Raw genomic sequence first — 15,417 nt, 5'->3', positions numbered from 1 at the left:
TCAATTCGATTTGTGCCTGAATATAGTCACCCCTGATTTGTTTCATGTCCAAATCTGTCACCCCCGAATCATCCCAGGTTTGATTTGGATTCAGGTTGATTCAGACCACCTACAACGGTCTTAGGGGCACCAAATTTGGATGGTGGGTAGATCCCCATGGTTGCCACCTACCACCCAGATTTCAAGGCAGTGGGGCACGTGGTTGATTTTTAATGATTTTAATTTTTGTTTTCACTGATTTTGTATATTTTTGCCATAAGAAATAATGGGGATTCGAAGTCGCCCTATCCTAACCCTAACATGGATCCCCAGCTTTCATTTTTTTAAAAAAGCTAAGATCTATCCCTTGTAGAAGTGGAGTTATGGAGCAAAATGTGTGGTCACTATTTTTCAAGTGTTTGGATTCTTTGGTGTAAAATAACTTTTCTTCATAATGAATCCCTATGAGGATTCATTGCGCACCTTCATTTCTTCTGTTCATTTTGACTGTCATTGGACAGTGCCAACTTTCAACTGCCATGTCCCAATTACCCCACCTGCAAGGCGGTGGGGTACTCATTTTATTTTTTAGGAATATTGAAGTGTTTAGATTCTTTGGTATCTAATAATCTTTCCTCATAATGAATCCCTATGAGGATTCATTATACGCCTTCATTTCTTCTGTTCATTTTGACTGTCATTGGAGAGTGCCAACTGTCAACTGCCATGTGTCAACTACACCCACACACAGGGGTGCTCAGTTTATTTTTTAGGGATTTTTGAAGTGTTTAAATTCTTTGGTGTCTTCATTACACACCTTCATTACTTCTATTCATTTTGACCCCACTGCTTTGCAGGGGGAGGGTTAATTAGTGGTATCCCATGTGCCAACTACCCCCCAACCCGCAAGCCACTGGGTACTCAGTTTATATTTTAGGAATTTTTGAAGTGTTTAGACTCTTTGGTGTGTAATGAATCCTCATAGGGATTTTTTAATGAGGATTTATTATGCTGGCTGGCCCTTGTGTCCGTCATAAATTCGTGTCCTGCACTCCATTCCACCCTGCAGAGTTCAGATCAGTAATACAAATCTTATACAAGCACTGGACAGTACTGCCCTCTCTGAAGCACTCTGAAAAGGAATTCTGTTGTTGACCTATTATTGTTTTTTGAATGTTTTGTCTACAATGAAGGCTTATTTGGCATAAAGTAATCTCTTCTGGCCCATATTGTGGCTCTACACACAATTCCTCTTCTCTCTTAGAGGGATGTTAGGTGCAAATATGTCAAATTTCTATTTTTGTTTTTGCTTTTCTTTTCAAAGAATGAAATGAAGGACACAGTTGAGGCAAAGTAAAGTGTTTTTCTACCCTTTGGTTTTAGAGGGGAAATAAAGCATGTCCTTCAACCCTTCTGGAACAGTCCATGGCCTAGATAGAGCTTAGTTTTTGCACCAGTGTAATGCTGTTGCCCTAGCGCAAGGATGTTGCACAGAGAAAGGAACATCTGATCCAGACTCAGTATTTACCGAAATCAAAGACGACTCTGAATTTAAGATGACCCCCTTAACAAGTAGAGGTTAAATACAGGTTATACCTGCATTTACTAGAAAGGAACCGGACTCTGAATTTGATAAAACTTTCTGATTTCTAATATTAAAAAACTTGGGGAGGGGGACCAGTCTTGGATTCAGGTAAATTCAATAGTTCTTGCACTAGCAAAGAGGTCCACAAGTTGGACAGTGTGTTGCGCACTCTTATATGTGTCCTGGAGCAGGTCTTCCACTAGTGGTTGCACAATATTGGCACAGCTCAGCAAACTTCTTAAGTATGTGCAGCTTCTTTCATTGTACCAGGGCAGCACGAATCTGTATGTCAGCCACTGGGATTTCGAAGTACTTACCTTGGCTTGATCATATCCTCTTAAGTTTTTAAGGCAACTACACTGGCCTCTCTTTTCCTCTCATGCTTATGTACTGTAATGCAGGCAGTTGGATTTGTGTTTTTCCAGTTCTTTATGATTTATCAATATGAACACTTCTTTCAATGCTTAAATTCTTCAAGACTTTTGGACGAAACATATTCAGCCATCCTCCCTTTATTTTTATTAGTTCTACTGAGTCATAGCCTTCTTTATTGGTAAAGGCTGGATTAAAATAGCTGCTGGATGTTTCAGCCATGCTGTTATCCACATTCACTGGTGGTACATTATGTCCAGCACCTGTTTTCAGGAGCCTGGCATAGAAGCCTACCCTGAAGGCTTTCCTGACTTAGCATTTGGGGATGGCTTAATGAAGATAGAAAGTATCTTTAAGGGGCATCCAACTTTGCTATTATTTGAAGACAGTGTTAATCTGCAAAGCAAGCAATTCCACTGGCTTTCCCACTTATTTCCAGTTTGAAATTCCCTGCCATCATTTACTAGTGTATTGTTGGGCTTTTCTGCTGTGCCAAGTACCCCTTTTGATGTGTTCTTGTGAGGCAATTTGTACTTGATATGCATATATTGGTTAATAAAACACTAAATAAATAATGCAGATATGTGTTTGTTTTGACTAGCGGTTTAGCACATCAGAGAGGAGAATGGGTGCAATGTACAAAATCACCATACATGGAGTTCCAGGTCCAGAGCCTTTTACACTTTATACTATAAGGGAAGGAACCACAGCAGCACAACTGCTGCATCAAGTAAGTATGAACACTTGATCTGTTCAGGCCTCAGATCTATAGTAACCAATCATGTACTCAATCTCACCACCCTTGATATTTGTTGGCATTGGACAATCTTAACCTGCAAAAATAATTTGTGCTATTGCTGTATATCATGTATGTGCCATGAAGTATTAAAAACCTATAGGAACAGAGGAAGCTGCCATATACTGAGTCAGACCATTGGTCTATCTAACTCAGTATTGTCTTCACAGACTGGCAGCGGCTTCTCCAAGGTTGCAGTAATGCTTGCTACCAGAAGACCAGCCCTCCTCTATACTTGGCATATACTTTTTAAAAATCCCCCGAAGTCTTCACAGGTCTTTCCCAGAAGCAAATTTAAACAAATACAACCATATTAATACCCTTGAGGACTACACAGTTTTTGCAGAGAAGATAGCTTGTGGCAGCTTCTTTGGGAAAAATAGTTGCTGAACAGCCACCAATGCAGCCAGTTGGACCCTCAAAACCACGTGGAAGAGAGCCTTAGGCAGACAGAGAGGATTAGCCTTGAAGGAAGTATGAATGCCAATATCTGGCCCTCCATCCCTGATCCTTAAAGGGGGACCCACTAGAGTATTATGTGGCAAAGTGGAAATTGGGTTCTGAAGGTGGGGGCAGTTCTCTTCACAACTTAATGGATCAAGTTGGTTGGCGGGGCGGGGGGAGTGGGCATGCCATCCACCAAGACCAATTTCTTTTCCTTTTTGGATGCAGGATGATGTGACTGTCTGTTGGCTTCCCTTCAGCCTAATTCCAGGCTCTGGCCAGTTGAACATTCATGCTGCTCTCCTCTGCCAATGTTGGCTGCACTTACTTTTGTATGCTTTGCCTCCCCAAATGTGTGGGGATGGGGAAACCTCAGAGCAGGATTTCCCCACATATCTTCTATAGGAGCTCCCTTCTGCCTTGCCCTCCTTGCAGCTTAACCAATTTACTAATGTGCTGACTGATACAAAACGCAACTGGTAGATCTAGAGTCCATCCTACAGTCTTCTATTGCCCCTGCTGAATGGCAGGCAAAACCTAGTCAAAAGAGATGTTATAATGCGACATTATAAACAAGAAAGTGTTACAGATACAGAATGATCCAGATCCTCAAGTACAAACTGCAGATGAATTGTGATGTTACTGTCATATAATCAAAGGTTTTGCTAGTATTAAGGAGCTTTGCTTGGACGGTATGTTCTGTATTAGAATTATTATGTTTATCGGGGCTACTTTCTGAATGATGGGCCCGGCTAGTTGCCCTTGTCACGAGGTCAAGATTTTTGTGCGTAATTTCTTTTCTTCAAACATCCCTAAAATGCAGAATAAAAGTCAAAAAGGGCTAAGTTCATGAATGGAAAAACCTCCAGCTGATTATCTCAATGGAGGCTGTTATTTCAGCAGTGGGAAAATGCTCTACTGTCTTGGGATTATGAATAAATGATCTGGCAAGCCAAACTGGATAGAAATAAAATAGCATTTGCCTTTTTTGAAACAGTCAGCTACCCATTTAGTACATAGCTCCAGGAAAAACACTCTGAATTACTAGGAATACAAAAAAAGAGCATTTACTATAGTCAAGATAAATCAATAAAAGATTTTTTTGTCAGCTGCAGTCAATTGTTGAACATGCAATCATCTGTCCTTCTAATTATTAACATGGTTCTGCCTTAGATTTTGGCTACTACAAAAGGCATTGGAAAATATCCCACAGACTATTTTTTGATGGAGGAGAAATGTTTTATATCTAAAGAAAGAAATGAGTACAGGAAGCCGCCATTCCAAAGAGTGCTTGGTCCGGAGGAGGAGCTTGTTAAGCTGCTGAACAGCTGGTTCCCAGAAGAAGGCTATGTCGGAAGAATTATCTTTAAAACTCGTGAGGAAGTGAGTCTATTTGCCTTGACATATATTGCTTCCTGATAATATCAGAAGAGTGACAAAAAGAGCATGTTAATTTTTTGGCTTAATGGATTCTTCTTGTTGATACAGAGCGCTACAAAGGAAGTAATACAGAACATCCCAGCAGTATTAATGGAATAGATTTTTGTGCATTGCTGAAAAGACATCTTGATTAATCATTCCTAAGGGCAATTATTTTGCATTCAAGGCTTTCACTTCCAAAAAATGTGTGTGAAAGTCATAATAAATCATAGAAAGCAGTTTTGTATTGCTTGGATGCTCTCATAGCCAAACGTGTATCTTTTGTTCATATACTCTGGTCACTATATAACACAGAATTAAGCACACTTAAGCTTATTCATATTAGTGGGCTTAAGGATGCTTAAGCTTGTGTTGGACTGTGGTCACTGAGTTTATTATGCAGAAACAGATATGTGGTTTGGTTTTGCTTGTATCTTTCCCTTCTACTCATTTAAAATCTCTGGCAAGCAGTAGTACTGTTACCAGTTCATAGATTATTTATTGTTTAGTTTATGTACAAATGGGCCTCACTATTCATGGATCCAGCATTTGTGGTTTCGCGTATCCATGGTCAGGTAATTGACGCCTGACCTTGGCATACATGGAAAAAAGCTGACACAAAAGGGGTTAATTTCACATATCTGCAGGTTGGAAACAGCTGGAAATGACCTCAGAGGTCATTTCTGGCCACCATTTTGTCAAACGAAGCCATTTTGTGGCTCATTTCGTGTGTTTTTTTAAAAAAAAACTTCCATGAAAAAAGGCAGGATTTTGACTGTTTGGGGGCATTGTTGGATCACTGGAGACCACTGAGTACAGTAGGGATCTTTCTTTTGCCTTGACTGTTTTTTGCAGTTTTTAACACAATTTTTCAGACCTTCAGAAACTGAATCCTTGCAATCGCATAGATTTAATAACTGAGTATTCACAGTTTCCTTATCCTTCAGTAATTGCGGAGAATTGAACTTCTGCCTAAACTGAGGTAGTGCTGTAACTCCTTTAATAAAACTCATCCCAAGGTGATTTACGAAAGTTAATACAATAAAATTCCATAAAATCACATTAAAATATTAAAATCAGTTAAGACCATTAAAACAATCCCATAAAGATTCCAAAAACTGGCAGCCATAAAAAGACAAAGAGGCCAGAAAGTAGAGAAATTGGCAACCCCTAAGGGGTAAAAGCCTGAACAAATAAAAAGGTTTTTAGTTGTTTTTTAAAAGCAGCCACAGACGCCAGAGAACAGACACCCACTGGGAGAGCATTCTAGAACCTGGAGGCAACAACAGAGAAGACTCTGTCCCACATGCATGACAATCAAACCTTCCTCAATGTCAGCACACAAAGCAAAGCCCCTTCTGATGACCTTATTGGATGAGCAGAAATCTTTGGGAGCAGGTGATCTTTCAGATAGGCAGAGCCCAACCCGTAAGGACTTTAAAAGTCCAGCACCAATTGGATCCAGAAACAAATTGGCAGCCAGTGCAGCTCTTTCAAAATAGGTGCAATATGTTCCAAATGAGGGGTTCCAGAAAGAGCCACTTCATTCTGCAATGGAAGTTTCTGAAAATTCTTCAAGGGCAGCCCCACGTAAAGCACATTGTAATGCAGCCATGACTAAGGCATGGGTAACCATGACCAGATCTGCCTTCCGAGAAAGGGATGCAGCTGGCACACTAGCCAAAGCTGTGCAAAGGCACCCCTAGTTAATGCCTTGACAGAATGATCTGCCATAATGATTACACCTGGCTTACACACACACACACACACACACACACACACACACACACACACACACACACACACCACGATCACACACACTGGCTTACAGCTTGACTAAATAACTCGACGGAAGTCCCATTACGGTCATCACTAATTTGTCCTATTAATTTCAGCAGGACTAAACTGTTGAACAGTTTAGTCGGGATGTCAGAATTTTCATTTTCTCAAGACATGGTCCAGGTAAAACCCTTTCATGAGCTGCATTACACATTGTTTTCTTGGGTGTACATCTAAGATGTTTCATGTGTATCTTAAAAAATGGAAACAAATGTGATAAATACATGCTTGAAAATGCCCGCATCATAAAAGTATAATAATTAGGGAGTCAAGATTGGCTTCAATGCCCTATTGAGTGTTCACTCGGTAAACCCAAATTTACCATTATATAATGTTTGAAATGGGCCATGCGCTGAGTCTTGTTGATTTATAGTGAAAGGCCTTTTAAAGTTTAGTACAAAAGTACATGCCTAACTCCCCAGCTGAAGTTAATTTGGCTTTGAAATGCTGAACTTTGGCTAAATCATGTCCTAACATTTTTTCTCACTATCAAAAATGAGGGTCTCAAATGCCAGCAATGTTGATTTTTGTGGAAGGCCTGGGGTGATGAGGAGGAAGCCTTGGAAGTTTCAATATAACCCCTTTACATTTTTTGCCCTGTGAAGTAAATAGTGAATCCCTTTCCAATTTGGGAAAAGGAAATAAGGAAAAGTGGTGACTAATAGGAATGCTGGAACTGGAGTGGAGGGAGAAGATAAGACTGTGAAGGCCCAGCCACAGGCCATGTCTAATTTTCAAAATTTCTGTCCATATGCATTTTAGTAGCTTTATTTAAGTTGAATGAGGGAGCTAGTCCAGATCGAGCCTGGTTCCTAGATGTTATCAGTGCAGGTAAGGCAAATCATAGATGTTATTGATGTCTGAGTGGTAACAGTACACAGTAAACTCCTGGAGCCTTCTTTGTACTTTGATGGCGAGGAAATGTTGGATTGAAAGTAACCTGAGGAACAAAAGCAGTGTGTAATTCCTCTAGCTGAGCAAGTGTACCACTGCTGATGGAAGTGAATTGCAGGGACCTTTTTTGCTTCTTGACTATAAGAGTTGGCATGCAGCAGTGCTTCTGTGATTGTTTCACTTTGAAACCCAAAGGTTTCCACAATTTGGGTTGGCAATGGTTTCGGGTGCCAAGTTGGATGTGGAACCAACCTTTCTGCCCAAAACACAATTGGACCTTATGAATGGGCTCGTCTTCTTTTTTGTAATTTGGACTGTTAGCATTGGGAACAAGATCTTGCTTCACATGGGCATGTTGGGAAGAAAGAGAGAAGACCCTGCATCCTGCATTCAAGGCCCTGCATTCAGTTTACTTGGGCAAACTGAAGCACAACTATTATTGACTGGCCATGCTAGCCTTATTCAGAGAGGGAGTTCATTCACTCAATCAAAAACTGTGTTCTACCCAGGTTTGGGAGCTGTGCGTGCTCCCAATTTTCAGTTGTGTGGAAGCAAAATGGGAGAACCTGGGTAGAAGCGATTGTGTGGAAGCAGGGTAGGAGGAAAAGTAACCCAGGTTTTCTTCCTACCTTGCTTCCACACATTGAAAACTGGGAGCACACACAGCTCTCAAACCTGGGTAAAACATGTTTTTTGATTGTGTGAATTACCATTGTATGTTGTACATATGTTCAGATATCTATACACATGAATATGTTTTTGTGCAGATGACTGTACATGTGTTTGTTTTAACAGTGAACTTGAGTACAGCTTCCCTCAACTGCAGGCTACAGACAGGAAGTGTACTGCTGTCTGTGTGTTGAACATAATGTGTGAATAGCTGTACATGTGTACACATCTTTACTTGCATTCACTGTTCACAAATTGTATGTGCAGTGAACAAAACAATAGGGCTCATGTATTGGTGGTTCTTTTTTTTTTTTAATGTCAAACAACATATAATGCTAGAAATGTCATTAGCTTTCCTCTTCTCTTACATTAAGACAGCAGCCATGGGACCAGGACTATGGCATGTGGAAAGGGGCAGGGGGAGGATTTAACACTTCCTCCTTTCCAAAGCCAACCAAGCCTATCCTTTTCATGTTTTGATGTTTTTCTATAGAGCTTGAATAGGAGAAATCTTTTTCAGGAGGAGAAAGAGGATGCCACTGCTAACTCTGAAGATGACAGCTTCTTTGTCCAAGTTCATGATGTTTCCCCAGAGCAGCCTCGGACAGTCATCAAAGCTCCTCGCTTCAGTACAGCCCAGGATGTCATCCAGCAGGTAGGATTTATCACTTCCAGGGGTTTTCCCCTCATGTCCACTTGCCAAGTGTTGCTTTGGTCTCTGGAGGGGCATGAAAGGCCCATAGGATAGTGTAAAAGTCTTACTAGTATCTCTTGCCTATCGCCTCTCATTATAGTTCACATGCAAGTGCCTTATCTTATGTACATAGGCCTGCAATGTTAATTCTTTCTAAATGAGAGCTGGCGCAGCAGTGTGGCTAAACAGCTGAGCTACAAATCACAATTTCCTCAGGTCAAAGCTCACCTTGGCCATGAAATCACTATGCTGCTGTAGGCAAGCCACTGCTTCTCACTCTCAGCTGTAATATGAGAATATTTTTATTACCCTACTGGGTTGTTCCAAGGAATACAAGATCACCTGACAGCACTGTACGAATGCAAAGTAGCAGGCTTATGCACAGCCCAAAATGTCAGAGTTCAGACCCAACACACATAATAGTAACACTGTTAGGAGGGGCTGATATGGCCCCTCCCAATTGGGTCAGGTCAGATTAGAACCTGACATTCAGCCAGATTCCTTGCCCTAGCTGGGGGCAGAGGATAGGCTGCCCTGCTTCTCCTTCACTCTGGAGGGCATTCCGGATCCTAGAAGAAAGCTGTCCCACTAGGCGCTTGAATGGCCCAGCTGCTGTTAGGATTACCTGGGCCAATCAGGCACCTTGTTGGACAGCTAAAAGGCGGAAATGGTTTAAAAAACCTAGCCTCGTATTGGGTGCTGGTTCTGAAGCGAAGATGAAGTGAGGCAGCCTGTCCCATGCCCCCAGACAGTTACAGGTTAAGGAGGAGAGGGCAGGGTAGTAGATCCGACAGGCATATTGGAATATCTCGGAGTTCCAGTTGACAGCAAAGACCTCAGTCGCATCCCACTGTTGGCAGCTCCTGCTGTGTTGAGGTACTCCGACAACTTCCGTCAGAGGACAGGTTGGCTCCAGTGTTCCTTCTAAGACATGCGCACATGTGCACACACAGGGGGTGTTGTTTTTTAAATGTCTGCTTAGTTAACTTTAGATCCCGCTCATATTGAATTAGGAAGGTCCAACCCTTAATGTACATGCACACATACTGCCTTTATACTGACACCCAGAACAAAACTCATTCCGCACACAGATGAAAAAAGTTAAGATGAAACTCAGGTTGGCTCTGACATGTCTGACAAACCAACATGGCTGCACAATCCTACTAAGCACCATCATTATTATTTCTACTGTTGTGACTACAGAATTTTCATTCAACAAATAGTTGAAAATTTGAGTTGAAAAATTCAGCTTGTAAGGCATTAGAGGTGATCTGACTCACCAGTTAATGGAAGCTAATAATGCTTTGCTTTTGCCTCCTTTTGTTTTTCTCTAATTAGACGTTATGCAAAGCCAAATATTCCTACAGTATTCTGAACAATCCCAATCCAAGTGACTATGTCCTCTTGGAGGAAGTGACAAAAGAGCCAGGAAACAAGAAGTCCTCGACACCCAAAACGTCCCAAAGGATTCTTTCAGACCAAGAGTATGTGTTTCAGGCTCAGAACAAGTGGAAAGGACCTGGAAAATTTATCCTTAAACTTAAAGAACAAGTCCAAGTAAGTCAGTTATTTAAGAGGATTTCTAAGCTTTTCAGTTTGTGTTGTCATAGTATATATAGAATTATTAATGGCGAGTTTATGTTCATTTTGTAAATAGAGTTTGATTTTTTTAATTTAGTTACCAAAATGCCTCCAGATTCATCAAATTGCTATTTAATGGATTTTGGTTAACAGGACATGGTTAGAATAAATGGAATCTCAGCTTACTTTTTAAATTTCATTTTTATCAGTCTTCAGGACATAGCTAAACAAAACATTTCACCCTGTGAGAGCTCATCTACGAGAAAACTCTATGACAGAAAAATCAGCATGTGTTGGCATTTTCCTGTCATGAATCAGCAAACAAATTTCATGTTGAACTTTTTGAAAGCTGCTTTTATTAAATTTTGTGAAAATGTTGTTATCCTAACTACGCTTCACCAACAAACTGACAACATTCTTGCAGTTTGATCATTTTTTAGATCTCTCTCTTTTTTTTACAGGCAGGCCGTGATGATAAAAGAAAAGGCATTTCATTTGCTAATGAACTTAAGAAATTAACAAAATCAAGTAAGCAGTACAGGGGCTTTATAGCTCCACCTATGCAGACTTCTCCAGATGGTACCCAAAGTAAAGATGAAAAGACTGCATGTGGTTTGACCTTCAGTGACATGATGGAATAACATTCAAAGTTTTGTATTCAGGTAGGACGTGCAGCCACTGTTCCAAATAACATACAGTTGACAGTTTGAAAGAGGTGCAAACAGATAGCCATCACACACAACGGTGATAAAATACTTGAAAAGGGTTTGTACGTATGGAAGTTCTAAAGGTGAACACACAAACTGCGTGCACATTTAAGTTCTCACAGTGCAGAGTAATAAAGCCCTGACCAATACGAATTCTGAGAAATGTTACACTGAAGAACCTTCCTAATACAGTGGTGAGTTTATAATCCTTCACAATCAAGGATAAATTAGGAGTGGTGTTACGGAAGTGTTTTAAAGGGCAGCCCACTGTAATGCTGTACATGCAATGTCTTGCAGATCCAGCTTGTTGCTCTGTTATGAGACAGAGGGAAAAGAGCAACTGGTATTCTTTCCCTTGAGTTAAATTTAGGACATATCCAGATGGCAACTTCTCACGCTCCCAGCTGAATGCTGCTGCAGCCAGTAAGGGATTTTCCAGACAATTTAGAGATAAAGCAAGATATGCACACTTGAGGCTAGTTGGTTGCATGGGATTGAGACACCTTCCCTTAAAGACATCCTTCAGGGACACTGTGGTTTGCTACTACTCTGCGTATCTGTAATTATCACAGGCATTTATTAGCACACATTTTTAAAAAGAATATGTATATATACCACTTTCAACAACAACAGTTCATATGCTTCTCTATTTTAATACTTTAAATAATTTAAGCTTCTCTTTATGCCATTTCAGATCAACCTTAAGCCAGATGTTGTTTCTTTCTGATTCCCAGGCCTCCAAATGCAAACACAAAACCATAAGGATCTAGAGAAGCAAGGGGGGGAATGGAGACGAATCGGGTTTTCATCCTCTTTTGAGTGGTCGTTCACTTATTTGGTAACTGGAACATGTCTGAAAAAGACACAAACTTCTATGTTTGTCACCACTGAGGGTCTGGTCTGCCCATCAGAGGCTTGGCCTGCACTGCAGGTGTAATGTGACTGCTGCTCACGGTAGGAAGAACCAGTTTTTTGAATGAAAATTCATGATTTTGAGGCTCTGGAAAGTGCCCAGGCAGCACTTTGAAAGAAGATTCCATTCATATTCACTACATTTGGACACAAGGGTAAAGCAAACACCTTGAATTGTCTATTGTAAGCAGAAACCTGCCTTTTTAGAAAAGATTTTAAATAAGCATCTTAAGGGAAAATGAAGGCGAGGATGTGCTGTAGTGTGTTATATTAACATAATGCACTTTTTAAAGATCCTTATAAACACACGCACTTATGTGATTATAGGCAGATTTAAGTACATTGTATGTCACAGATTTCAATATGGTGAATATACACAATTATTTATGGTTGGTTGTCTTATTGTCGGTGTACAGTAGCCAGTATACATATTTTGATAGTGATACTTTGATTAGGAACATTTCTTCATGCAGTGTATCCTAGTTTTGTTTTAAAAAAGATTTATTTATTTTAATATTCCAAGGTATGTGCTATTGTATAATGTATTTATCATACCTTACTTTATAGAATTCTACTTTATCTTTACAGAAAATTCCTACATAGTGCTTTTGTTTTAGAGAAGATATTGTTTGATTTTACTGAAAAATAGTTGCACAATGGAATGTCTATGTTTAATATCTCTGCTGACCAATATTAAAGGGTATTTTGAGAAAGAAATGAACCACTTGGAAGTTTTACTTCTGAATAGAAACTTCAACAATGTACTGTCCGAATAAAAATCTACTTTGAAAATATTTCTATCATTACTATAGTTGGCAGCCTTATCTTTTTAAAAAGAGTCTTTTAAACCTACAAAGCTCTAGTTTATTCTGTTTCATTTCCAGTATAAATCTTGCCATTTCTGTTTACATAGAAGTACTCGTAAAGATTTGTATATGTGTGCAAAAACATGGACTTTATAAGGCTGTTAGTGCTGGCTGTAACTTTTCTTCTTTTTGTTAATATACTATTAAAAGCAACTTAATATTATCCATACAAAGGAAGAGAGAACTGAAATGGTCACTGCAGTTGTCTTACACTTATAGCACAAATTAAACTGTTCGAAATAGGCTTTGTGGGACTTTCAGCTGCAGCAGCACACCTGCTGCCCAGCGGGATCATATTGTGTGAATAAATCAAGAAAGGGGCCTCATTTAACTCAGTTCAAAGGAAGCAAAACAGTTTGACTCTGAATGGAATGCAAATCCATAATCTGATTGGATGTTCTACAAAGCTTAATTCTCACTGCCTGCAAAATGTACTGTTCACCACAAGCACAGCAAGGCCCCCCTTCATATCAAGAAAAAGGAACAGAAGACTTTTATGAAGGGAAGAAAACAAGTTTAGCTACTTATTATAGACTAACCTTTTTTGGAGTGAAGGGGAAGAGAGATCAAGACTTAAATCCAGAAAAGAGTGGCTGACATGAAGAAAATTACTTAATGTTCCATTGAAATAAAAAGGACAAGTTCGCTAATACCTAACTTAGTCCTTTTAATTTCAGTGGAAATACTTTGAGTAATTCTTCTCATGTTGGCCATAGTTTGCACTTTCGATGGATTAGAGGGATACCTTTGTTACCAGAAGAAAACAAATTCAGTACCAGACACATACAGCTCTATCCATATGTTGACAGTGCCCCCTTGAGGGAGAATTTGAGACTGTTTTAAATGACTAGACTAGTATTTATAGGGGCAGCTCAACAAAATAAAAATTGGCCAAGTGAATACCGCTTAACTATTGAAAGGCAGCTATACCAGTCCATCAGTAGCCTTGCCACCTCCACTATATATAGAGAAATATTCCACAGGAAAATATACCAAAACAATTTTTTAAAATGATAATAATCATGATAACGGAACAAGTCCAACCAAAATTATTTTTTTTGGAAAGCACATGCTTACATCTGTCATCCTGAGGACAGAACTCTGTTACATGTAATCACATGTAATAAACTCTGACAGTACGAGGTACAACATCCCTGAATGTTGTACATTCTAATTGCTGTTTTGTTTTTTTAAATTGCTGTAATCTCAATGTTTTTTGTTTTAATAGTTGGTTTTATTCCGTTTCTATTGTGTTTATTTTTGTGAACCACCTAAAACTAGCTGGAAGAGGAGAGTAGGAATATGCATGAACCGAGGTTTGTGCACAGGTTCAGCACCACCGATGTGGGATGGAGCGAGTGGGATCTTTCAAAAGGGAAGAGTGCTCTCCACCGCCTGCTGCTCTTCCTGCTGCTGCGGCGGCGGCACTCCTCCCAGGAAACCACACATGGCGCTGGGACACACAAGGCATCTGTGCATGCCTGGGTGCCATTTGCGTGGTCAGCATAGTGTTTCTGACCATGCAAATGGTGCCCTTGCATGCATGGATGCCTGTCCCGGCACCAGGCGTGGGTTCTTGAGAGGAGTGCCACTGCAGCAGGAAGCTGCTCTCTTCCTTTTTAGAGATTCCACTCACTGCTCCCCCACCCCCAGCGGCACCAAACCTGTGCACATCCCTATAAGAGGGCTGCTTTCAGTGCAGAAGTGGTGCAGGGGGTGCATAACCCGTTTCCCTCTGCAAAAGGGAAAGGAGTCTTAGGGTTAGGGTTGCAGTAAATAAGAGATGAGAGAAGTTAAGCATCTCCTCCCTAAGCTGCTTTGCCTAGAAACAATCACTTCCTGTCTCTATTTGGAGCATGCTGGATTGGCATTAAATGTGTACTGAGACTCACACTCACATGCTTAAGCAGAAGTGTAGCAGGAAGTCAGAACATGGGCAAAATAGTTCAGTGAATACAAAAAAAAATAGTGAACATTAGCATGCAAGGGAGAAACTGATATAATCTATGGCATTATATCAGACTGGTTAAATTCATATTCTGGATATAGCAAAGATATCAAATTCAACACACAGGTAAGCAGAAAATCGCCAAGAATAGCCAACACATCCCCACATTTTGGAGACGTTTCTACTTGAGGTCAAATGTGTCTGAATCAAAAGGAAGCTGAAGGGAAAACCCAGAGCGTCAAATTTCAGATGTGTGAAGATTATTTAAAATTACAGTAATAGAAAAGCATCATCTCATACTGCGTGGGAGGAGGCAATGGTAAACCCTTCCAGTATTCTACCAAAGACAACCACAGGGCTCTGGTCGCTTGGAGTCAACACTGACATGACGGCACACTTTCCCTTTACCTAATAGAAGCCTGAAATGCATACCACAAAGTGGAAAGGTACCACCAAGTCCAGAAGGATGATGGCATCAAGGAAGCTATACGAGGCAAGAAGGCTTCCTTGAGAAGATGGAACACAGAAGGGAGACATGCAAGACAAAATGAGTACGACTCTTATTCTGTGTCTTCACTCCTTTTGATGTTTCAAGGGAACACATGGCAATGTGTGGCTATGGGAACACTCTACTTCGCCTCTTAACTTAGAGCCAAACTAGATGTAATATGCAACATTCCCTTGAGCTCAATAACCATACAAAGGTGAGGGG

The 15,417-nt window shown here is 40.3% G+C and overlaps 1 protein-coding gene across 9 annotated transcripts in view; it reads left to right on the top strand.

The window, feature by feature from the left end:
• PLCE1 (phospholipase C epsilon 1) overlaps positions 1–12,685 on the top strand; it is a 256,592-nt gene extending 243,907 nt beyond the window's left edge. For 7 of the 9 annotated variants that reach the window (XM_053305927.1, XM_053305934.1, XM_053305933.1 and 4 more), the window contains 6 exons: positions 2,538–2,666; positions 4,350–4,559; positions 8,491–8,652; positions 10,030–10,248; positions 10,734–10,934; positions 11,674–12,685. In XM_053305927.1, coding sequence (XP_053161902.1) covers positions 2,538–2,666; positions 4,350–4,559; positions 8,491–8,652; positions 10,030–10,248; positions 10,734–10,913 — 900 coding nt within the window. In that variant the 3' untranslated portion in view covers positions 10,914–10,934; positions 11,674–12,685. The remainder of the gene's footprint in view (positions 1–2,537; positions 2,667–4,349; positions 4,560–8,490; positions 8,653–10,029; positions 10,249–10,733; positions 10,935–11,673) is intronic. The other 2 variants (XM_053305931.1, XM_053305930.1) reach the window with 2 other exon arrangements.
• The last annotated feature ends 2,732 nt before the right edge of the window (positions 12,686–15,417 follow it).

The sequence above is a fragment of the Hemicordylus capensis genome, chromosome 3 (genome assembly GCF_027244095.1).
Source record: "Hemicordylus capensis ecotype Gifberg chromosome 3, rHemCap1.1.pri, whole genome shotgun sequence".
In the NCBI taxonomy this organism is placed as follows: Eukaryota; Metazoa; Chordata; class Lepidosauria; order Squamata; family Cordylidae; genus Hemicordylus; species Hemicordylus capensis.
The sequence above is the reverse complement of the archived record's forward strand: the minus strand, read 5'-3'. Positions and strand labels throughout refer to the sequence as shown.